The sequence below is a fragment of the Crotalus tigris genome, unplaced genomic scaffold, assembly GCF_016545835.1.
Source record: "Crotalus tigris isolate CLP2741 ecotype Arizona unplaced genomic scaffold, ASM1654583v1 scf7180000020969.19619, whole genome shotgun sequence".
Taxonomy (NCBI): Eukaryota; Metazoa; Chordata; class Lepidosauria; order Squamata; family Viperidae; genus Crotalus; species Crotalus tigris.
In genome coordinates this window covers 7,501-17,800 of record NW_024098286.1, presented here as the reverse complement: position 1 = coordinate 17,800, position 10,300 = coordinate 7,501, and the positions used below count along the sequence as shown (strand labels likewise).

The window sequence follows — 10,300 nt, the reverse complement described above, 5'->3', positions numbered from 1 at the left end:
ATATTTAGGGATAGCAAGTCAGGAAGGGCTGCCTTAAATAACAAGGCAATAGCGGACACCCCGGTTTATGAAAATGTTTCCAAAGGGGGTGTCAGCTTCAGAAAACGCTCGTTAAGAGGGCAGGACAGGAAAGGTGAAGACGGAGAAAAGTTTTTGGCGTGGGGAAAAGCAGGGGAAGTCAGAAACGCAGCCGGCCGTTAGGGAAACAGGTCAGTACTCCCACTTCTCTTTCTGCTGCATGCTTGCCAAGAAGGTGGATGACGCTCTGGACCGGCCTTGTTCTGCCTGCTCAACAGTGGAAAAGCAATAGGCTGGCGCCGGGCTTCATCTTTGCATACTTTTTATCATCTTTGGATTCGTCGCTGAGCTTCCACTTCTAAGTCAGTCCATTTTATTTATTTTGTTTTTAATTACAGAGGGAATTAGCCACAGCAAAATAGGGGTGGGTAGGCTGGGCAGAGTTTCTAAAAAGCCAAACCAGCTCACCAAATCAATGCCCCCCTGATCCGTGGCTGATCAGCTGCTCGCCAATCCAGAAACGTACTTGGCAAACTTAAAAGCAGAAGGTAACGTGGAGTGAGGCTGGGGTGTGTGTGTGTCTCCTGAGGCACCACGCCGGCAGAACGCCTCTTGGGGGGGGTCTCCTTCGAGAGGGTGCAAGACCCTGGAATACTTACGCCTCCTCCCCCCCCCCCCGAATAGAGAACACGTACCAAGGACCCTTACGCTTAAGAGTAATGTCCTGACGGACCCATGCAGACGTACACCCTTATACACAGTTGAAGAAAACACGGGCGTTAAAAACATGTCGGGGAAAAGAGCCGATGAGAATATATTCACAGTTACAACCGTCAATGTAAAAAAAAAAAAAGGGGGGGGGGAGACAACTGAACTTGCCACAACTGAACTTGCCATGTGCAACAAAGTTAAATACACAAACCGAACTATAAAACAATACAAAGGTGTTGGGGGGGTGGGGGGGCACAGTCTTCAGCTCTTGGACCCCCACCCCACTTTTTCAGCAGCATTCACTTTCCACCCCGTGCTCAGTAGCCTGCCTTACTAACTACTAGGAGCAAAAAAAGAGGACGGGAGTTGGAACCTGTCGACCCAGATATTTGTTGTCCACCCCCCTCCCTCTCAAGCGTGGCTCCGATTGGTAACGCTGCCATTGAGAGGAGAGCAGAAGACACCCCCCCCCAGAGGTTTAATTTCTCCTGGGAGGGGGGGAAACTGGAGATGAGAAGCTACAGTGGAAGACAAGGAAGCCTTGGGTCACAAACGCTCCCAGCTTGTAGAGGAGGAGATGGTGAGGAGAGGAAGGGGACAACTATGGGTGGACAACTGCTAGACCAGGTTGACCCTCCTGGTCTCCACGGCTGAGGTTCTCCAGGAAACCGATCCACCTGGAACCGTGTTTGGTGGTTCTTGTTTTTTTTTTAATTCGTCCTTGCAAACAAGCCAAGGATTGATGGAACTGCCTACCTTCTATTGCCAAAAAATAAAAATAAAAATAAAATGGAGAGCGGGTTCCCCTTTGGCGTTTTCGACCGAAAAGCTTCAGTGGTATGTTTCGGCCTCGCCTCTTTCGCAGTTTCAACCCGCCCCACAAAAGTGCCAGTCTTTCAATGGAAAGGGGAGAAGGGAGGAGGGGGGGGGGAGAAAAAAAGTCGGCATGGCTAGCAAAACAAACAAACAAACAAAAAAAAACCAAAACAAAACCCCAACCAAAAATCCTCTCGTCACTTCTCAACCTTGCTACCGGGCGTCATCGAGGTGACCGCTGGCCTTTGGCTCCGGGAATCGGAGAGCCAGGGGCGAGAAAAGGAAGCGGAAAAGGAAGAGAGAGAAGGCCACGGGGGGGGGCAATGGGGGGGAAGGAGACGCCCCCATCGCCGCCACCGCTCCCCGTGCTTCTCTGGGCTTCTAAGATGCGCTAAAGTAACTCATGCATTTCCGATTTGCTAACTAAAAGCTCGCTGCGCCTTCAACCCCGCAGCCCAAGGAGAAAAACCGTTCCTTCGCGGTAGGCCAGAGACCGCCCTGGGGAGCCTGACCCGCCAGATGCAGAAGAGGCTGCTGTTTCTTCTCAAAAAAGGCCGTCTTCTGGACTCGGGCCTCCTTTTTATAAGTCCTAACGCCTCATGGCTTCGTTACCTCGCCTCTGCATTTGACGGCAAAATGGGAGCCCTGCCCTCGGCAGGCGCGACCGGTTTTTACTTGGGGACCAGCCCGCGAGACTGGGGGTACAGCTGAGAGGTGGAGGCGCTGGACGGGGAGCTGCCCGACTTCCTTCCAGTTTTAGGCCTGCGGAATGCAAAATAAAGAGGAGACGCGTGACGAAAGGAGCCAACTTTCCAAACAAAACGTCATGACGGCGCGTTCACAGGTAGAAAAGACGACAAATCGTGATCTAAATCAGGGCTTTTCAACCAGTGGGACGGGTACCACCGGTGGTACATTGGCAGCTGGCAGGTGGTACGCGACCATCCTAGAAAAGGGGTAGTGGGGGAGGGGAATGAGCTGAACCGGTGGCAGCACCGCACAAGCCTGACCGAGAGACGGCTGGAGCTGCAGGGCTGTCAGGGCTCAGCGGAAGGGCCAGGATCAGTGCTGCTTTCCAGCTGATCGGTGCTTCTTCGGGGCTGTCAGGGCTCAGTGGAAACACCAGGATCAGCACCAGGCTCCAGCTGGAGCTTGGCACTGATCCTAGTGCTTCTGCTGAGCCCTGAAGAAGCACCAATCAGCTGGAAAGCAGCACTGATCCTGGAGCTTCCGCTGAGCCCAGAAGAAGCGCCGATCAGCTGGAATGTTGCAGCCTCTCCAGGGTCTTGTGATTTACATTCAGAGGCTTGGCAACTGATTCCTATTTATGACGGCCATAGTGTCCCAGGGTCATGTGAAGTGACCCAAACCTGCTGCAACCACCCAGCAGACGGGGGGGGGGAAATAAAAACCAAACACCCCCCACCCCACCCCCGCTGCCAATCCTCAACAGAAATGCTCACAACAATGAAAACCTCGGACAGGAGGAAGAGCACCGCCGGGCGGGCAGGCAGGGGTCTTGCTCGGCTGTGGCTTGGGGAGCACTTTTTTCAGGGCCACTGTCACTTCACTAAGTGAACTAAGCGAACTGTTGTAAGTCGAGGACTACGTGTACTTTATCACTTTTTTCCTTTTTTGGGGGGGGGATCATCAAGTTTTTGACCCCTTGCTAGGCGACTGGTGGTCCTCGGATATTGCCATAGCCTAAAAGTGGTACAATGGGTGAAAAGGTTGAAAAGCCCTGATCTAAATCAGAAACCGGGCCGCGCAAATACATTTATGTCTCAGTATTTCAGAAATGCCTGCATCTCTAGCAGATACTTTTTTTAAAAAACAAACAAACAGAAATCTCTTCCCCAGTTGAGGAGGCTGAAAAACCAGCCGATTCAGCCCTCCAACTTCTTAGACTCCCGAAAGAACACATTCCAGCTCACCGGGATTTCGATTTCTTCGACGTGCTCTCAAAAGTAGAGGCGTCCACTTGGATCTCATCTTCATCTTGCAGAGCGGCTTCAAGAGCTGCCTGGACTTTGGGGGCGATGGCCGGGCCCTCGTAATCCCGCGTGGTCCGACTGGGCATATCCAGTTCCAGCAGGACGATGTTTTCTGCCTAAATAGTCCAAATTCCAGGCAGAGCTGAATAACTTGATGATTTCAACAGGGTAATAATGTCTGGGTTTTTTTTAAATGTTGATTTTTTTTCCTAGGTTTTTTTTTTTAAATACCCTTTATTTTGGGTTTATTGTCGTCTTTGGTAAGCCACACCAAGATATAACAATGGGACGCTGTATGGCTCTCATAATTAAATATGAGGCAATTAATAAAGGCCACAGATTGGAGTTCCTGCAGGAAATCTTCTCAACTCATGGTTGGCACCTGATGGGAGTTAGATAAGAGTCCAGGGAATTTAAAGACGGTTGGAATTAGTCTGCTTTTGGCTACATAGGGATTCTAGGCTGATCCCTCTTTTAACTCCGCCCCCAGATTCTGCCACTCCTCCTATATCAATCCAGGAATACTGAAGGATGGAATGACCTGCCCTCTTTCCCCAGAGTGAGATCTGACACTCCGGAGATCTTCAAAGAGTAAGCAGTTTAAGGTTCTCAGCTAATTCTATTTTTCTACGAGACAGGTTGTCATAAGAATGGAATGGAGTGGAGTGGAGTAGAGAGTAGAACAGAACAGAACAGAACAGAATAGAAATACAGAATAGAATAGAATAGAAATACAGAATAGAATAGAATAGAATAGAATAGAATAGAAATACAGGACAGGACAGGACAGGATAGGATAGAATAGAAATACGGAACAGAATGGAATGGAATGGAATGGAATAGAATAGAATAGAATAGAATAGAATAGAATAGAATAGAATAGAATAGAATAGAATAGAATAGAATAGAATAGAATAGAAATACAGAAAGGAATGGAATGGAATGGAATGGAATGGAATAGAATAGAATAGAAATACAGAAAGGAATGGAATGGAATGGAATGGAATAGAATACAAATACAAAATAGAATGGAATGGAATAGAATAGAATAGAATAAAGATTATAGAATAGAATAGAATAGAATAGAATAGAATAGAAATACAGAAAGGAATGGAATTGAATGGAATGGAGTATAATAGAATAGAAATACAGAATAGAATGGAATGGAATGGAATAGAATAGAACTGGAAGATACCAGCCCCCTACTTAAGCAGGAGGACCTAGACCATTTCAGACAAGTGACTGAGACTTCTTGGGACTGCTGAAAGGAATTCTAAACCCATTTGCACCGCTCCGGTGACCCTGAGGACACAGATAAGCCTCAAGTGGCCTCAAGGACTCTCTAAAAGGAATGCAAATGACCAGCTGTCTGCAAGGAGTATAAATCCTTCCTTTCTCTACCATCCAGTCAGAACCTGAAGAAGCTTCTTGGATGAGAAGCGAAAAGTCTTCAAGGAAAAACAAGCAAGTCCAGTTGCCTCCTGAACAAAGCATCTTTGGGACAACCAGGATCCTGGATGACTTGGAATCTCCATAGACCCCCAAAGGGAAATCACACTATTTTTAATAGGACTCAAAGGCCTGTTTTAATACCGACTGCACATCTTTCTCAGATGTATTTAATTTTCATGACACTCCTTATTTTTATTCCCGATCTCCCCCACAAAACACAGTCTGAGCTCACCCTGTACCGAGCTTCCGGGCGGACCATCATGGACATTCTTGCGTGCTGACTCAGGGGCCTCTTGTATCCCACAGCGGAAACCGGCCTTCTCATCATCTGTTGGTTCCTGGAACAGGGAAGGGAGACAGCAAGTCAAATACACAATGCCCATCCTCCTGTATGAGGCAAAAGACTTAAATACTTTTAAGTGTAATGAAAATCTTAACTAGTAAGAAGGTTTCAAAGATTCTTCAAACAAGAATTGTAAACAGGATCTATACCAGTGGTTCTCAACCTTTTTAATGCCACGACCCCTAACTGGTCGTAAGTCAAGGACTACTCAACCGGTCGTAAGTCGAGGACTACTCAACTGGTGCAGCACCATTTGCAGAATGGGACTTTTGGCGGGCTCAGCAGGGCAGAGACAGCCTGGACAATTCCTATTGGCTTTGGAAAGCCAATAGAATAAGACTCTATTCAAGAGAGTCTATTCTATTGGCTTTCAAAAGCCAAGAGAATAAAAGGGAGTAGCACAGCTAAGGAAAAGGGGGAAAAAAATGGCGGACTGCGTTGTTTGGTGACCCCCGTGAAATGGTCGTTCGACCCCAAATGGGGTCCCGACCCACAGGTGAAGAACCGCTGCTTTAAATGGTCACGAAGCGAAGTGTTGTGAGTCTGGAATCACCTGTTTGTGAACCTGGACATTGTTGTGATTCCTCGCCAGCCAGTGGACCCGGCAGCTGAGTGTGAGGACTCAGAGGAGGAGGAGAGGGGCCCTGGCGTGACATCAGAGTCGGAGGAAGGCTCTGAGGAGCTCCAAGACTTACAGTCGGACGAGGAGCCTGGCCCCTCTACTCGCGCTCAGGCTGAGACCCAGCTGTGCTGGGAGCCTGAGTTGGACAGGGATGAAGAACCGCTGGGACAAATCCCGGATGCACGAATGCGCAGGCAAGAGAAGCGAGTAGGACAGAGGGATGCAATGGGGTGGCTGCAAAGGAAAAGGCATTAGGAAGCCACGCCTGGGCTGCATCATAAAAGGGAAGGTGTGGGAGGTGCTGGTGGCCGAAGGCAGCCATTTGTGTTTAGGCAGTGATGGCGAACCTTTTAGACACCAAGTGCCCAAACTGCAACCCAAACTCCACTTATGCATCGTCGGGTGCCAGATGGGCGTGGCCCACTGGGTGGGCGTGGCTGTGGACTATTGAGTGGGCATGGCCAGCTCGACACCACTCGTGTAAAGGGCACTTATGCGGACCTGGCCAGGACTGGGGCAGATCTGGGGGTCTGCGGCGGAGGGGGGATGAGACTGGGGCGAGGGTCGGGGTCATGGTCCACTGGAGGAGCCTCACTGATATTAAAGGGGGTGGGGGAGGAGATATTAAAGGGGGTGGGGGAAGAGATGATATTAAAGGGGGCGGGGGAAGAGATGATATTAAAGGGGGTGGAGGAAGACATGGTGCAGAGAGAAAGAGAGCAAGAGTGCAGGAGCACATGGAGAGGGGGCGGGGAGCAGCCTGGCCCCGCCTCCCTCTGGGGTGATGCCACACGTGCCCACAGGGACGGCTCTGTGTGCCACCTGTGGCACGCGTGCCATAGGTTCGCCACCCCTGTGTTAAGGACTTGAGTTTTTGTGAACTGTGTTTTGTTTGCCTTGTTTCTCCTGGTGAGCATAACCAGGACTCACGTCGGCTGGGGCAGAACAGACGTCTCCCTCAACCCTCCAAGGGAAAGAGGACTCACTCCAGTCGGGTGATGGGGTGAAGTTTCCACTGGTCCTCCTCCTCGTCAAAGAAGGATCTGTTCATGATCTTGTTCTTCTCTTCCAGAGGAATGAAGTTCTCAATGATCAAGTGCCTGGGTCAGATCGGGAAAGGAGAAAGTGAGAGACGGCGGCCTGGTGGGAACCCAGACGATGTCTTCCTTGCCGGACTACACTTCCCAGATGGACCACGTCAACAGTTCTTGTCTCTGGGGCAGCTGACAACCGTCCCGTTCCTTCCCTCCCACGTTCTGGACCTGGGGTGGGGTGGGAGTGGGAAGGATAGCCCTGTTATGGCTTGTAGACTTCCATCCCTGGGATTCTGGCTTCCCGGGCTGGCTCAGGAATTCTGGAGAGTTGTAGTCCACAAGGGATCAAGGAGCCGCCTCTGTTCTAGACCTTAAAACAATAATACACGGGTTAGTTGGAACCTACTTCAGCTTGAGCTCCCGGGTCAGCTCGTTCTGGGTCTGTTCCAGTTCTTGCCTCTCCTTGATGTGCTCCTCCTGCAGGTCGTGGATTTCGGCCTTCACAGCTTGCAGCTTAGAAAACAGCTGGAAGAGAGGAATACAGCTGTCGAGGGGGACATGCCCAAGGCTACTACCTCTGCGCAAAAGACCATGTGTGGGCAGTGGCTAGAATGCGGCATTGCAGGCAGAGCCTGCCCACAGCCTGGAGTTTGATCGTGACTGGCTCAAGCCTTCCGAGGTTGGTAAAATGAGGACCCAGATGGTTGGAGGCAATGTAAATATATACTGCTTAGAGAGGGCTGGAAAGCACTACGAAGAAATATATGTCTATTGTTCAACACACACACCCCCATCTCTCATCTACCTATCATCTATCTCTCATCTCTATCTATCGATCATCTATCACAGTGGTGGCGAACTTATGGCAGGGGTGCCAGAGGCGGCACTCAGAACCCTCTCTGTGGGCACGCGTGCCATTGCCCCAGTCCTAGGCCTTCAGCTGGGTTTTATAAAACCTTTTCGCTTTAGGCCTCCGCCGCCGTGTGCAAAAAAAAAAAAAAAAGGTTCAATCAATCAACCTTTTTTTCAACTTCTCGTGGGAAAAAAAAGATCTTGCAAAGTTGAAATTGATTGAACTTTTTAGTCCCACCCAGTCTGCCATTACCACTGCAGCCACGCCCACCCAATTGGCCATGCCCACCCAATGGGCCACGCCCACTTGGCCCTCGACAATGCATGTGGGTTTTGGGTTGCAGTTGGGCACTCAGTCTCTAAAAGGTTTGCCATCACTGATCTATCATCTGTATCTCTATATATTATCTATCTATAGCTATCTATCTCTCATTCCTCATCACCTATCATCTATCTATCCATCCAAATCTATCTACCTACCTATCTACCTATCCATCCATCCATCCATCTCTCATCTCTTATCACCTATCATTTCTCTATCTATCTATCTATCTATCTATCTATCTATCTATCTATCTATCTATCTATCTATCACAGCGGTTCTCAACGTTTGTGTGACGGCGACCCCCATCACACAAACATTATGCGCATGCGTGGTGCGGCGCCACCATGCGCGGTGCTCATGCGTGGCGGCGGCTCCACGCGGCGCACATGCGTGGTGCAGCCCCCACGCGTGGTGCGCATGCGCAGCACCACCCCCGGAGGCGCGCCGCCGCCCCCATGCGCATGCGCGGCAGCGCCCCCGGAGGGGAGAAAATGGCGGATCGCCGCCTTTGGCGACCCCCGAAAAATGGTCGATCGACCCCAAATGGGGTCGCGACCCATAGGTTGAGAACCGCTGATCTATCATCTCTATTATCTCTATCTATCATAGATGATAGATGAGCGGTGGAAGTGCGGTGGTTAGAATGGTGTATTTCAGGCAAACTCTGCCCACAGCCGGGAGTTCGATCCTGACCAGACCTCCTCCTCCTCCTCTTCTTTTCTTCTTTCTTTTCTTTTCCACACCACCCCCCTTCTAGCACTGATGATGCTACCTACTTGTGCAATGAAACATCTGCAAAAAAGCAGCCCAGCTCAGAGAGATCCAAGGTCCTCACAGCTTCCTCCTCCTCACAACCCCCCTAACAGTGATGATGTTCCCCAGTTGGGTAACGAAATGTCTGCAAGCAAATCACCAAACTCAGAGAGCACCAAGGAACCCATAATCCTCCTCCTCCTCCTCTCCACAACCTCCCTCCCTTCTAGCACTGATGATGTTCCCTAGTTGGGTCATGAAAGGTCTGCAAGAAAACAGACAAGCTCAGAGAGCACCAAGGACCCCACAGTTCTTCCTCCTCCTCCTCCTCCTCCTCGCACTGATGATGTTCCCCAGTTGGGTCATGAAACGTCTGTAAGCAAACCACCAAACTCAGAGAGCACCAAGGAACCCATAATCCTCCTCCTCCTCCTCCTCCTCCTCCTCCTCCTCCTCTCCACAACCTCCCTCCCTTCTAGCACTGATGATGTTCCCTAGTTGGGTCATGAAACATCTGCAAGAAAACCACCCAGCTCAGAGAACACCAAGGACCCCACAGTCTTTTCCTCCTCCTCCTCCTCCTCCTCCTCCTCCTCCCCCCACAACCTCTTTCCCTTCTAGCATGGATGATGCTCCCCAGTTGGGTCACGAAACGTCTACAAGACCAACTACCCAGCAGCTCAGGGATCCCCAAGGACCCCCTCATTCCAACCCTGAGCTACAAAGACTCTCCTTGACTGGTCATCACCTTTTTCAGCTTTTTCGTTTTGATGTCCACCTCCTGCTGTAAGGAGCTGTAGGTCTCCTTCAGCTCCAGGGTCTCTTCATCCCGGCTTTCCATCTGCTGTTGGATTTCTCGCTCCCGTCGTTTCTGCAGGACACATCAAGGTGTTCGCGCTCATTTAAAGCTTCTCCGTTCACTGACCTGGGCCTTCCCATTCTTGTGAGAGAGCCCTTCATAGGGGGGGGGACTCTCAACTTGGCTTAAGAATTAACCCCTCTCCCAAGGGGGACGTACAGCCTCTTTAGCCCACAGTAAATATGTCATGCCTCCGTTGGAGCCTGGATCTGCGGAGGAAAATGAGCTGGAAGGGGACCCTACGGAGGCCGAGGGAGAGGGGTCTGTGGCCCCAGAGGAATGTGGGGAAGAGCAGGCCGAGGCCCTTCAGGATTGGGACAGGATGAACAAGAGAGGCAGAGTTCAGGCGATGAGCAAGGGCCACCCCCACCTGATCCCAGAGCACGGAGAGTAGAGAGAAGGAGGGAACAATGCAGGCAGGCTCAACTACTCGGGAGCGTCCCGCCCCTCTCCACAAGGCACACCTGGAGACTGAGACTTAAGGAGACGCTGTGGGGAGAGACATTTGTCGGGAAGAAACG

General features: G+C 50.6%; 1 protein-coding gene across 1 annotated transcript in view; it reads right to left on the bottom strand.

The window, feature by feature from the left end:
* Window positions 1-572: 572 nt before the first annotated feature.
* The window catches only part of LOC120319835 (kinesin-like protein KIF3B), a 13,698-nt gene continuing 3,970 nt past the window's right edge, over window positions 573-10,300 (bottom strand). The window contains exons 3-8 of the mRNA XM_039369112.1: window positions 9,669-9,791; window positions 7,397-7,515; window positions 6,943-7,056; window positions 5,224-5,329; window positions 3,480-3,655; window positions 573-2,307 (exon numbers count right to left, since the gene is read on the bottom strand). Of these exons, the coding sequence (XP_039225046.1) occupies window positions 2,217-2,307; window positions 3,480-3,655; window positions 5,224-5,329; window positions 6,943-7,056; window positions 7,397-7,515; window positions 9,669-9,791 (729 nt within the window). The 3' untranslated portion in view covers window positions 573-2,216. The remainder of the gene's footprint in view (window positions 2,308-3,479; window positions 3,656-5,223; window positions 5,330-6,942; window positions 7,057-7,396; window positions 7,516-9,668; window positions 9,792-10,300) is intronic.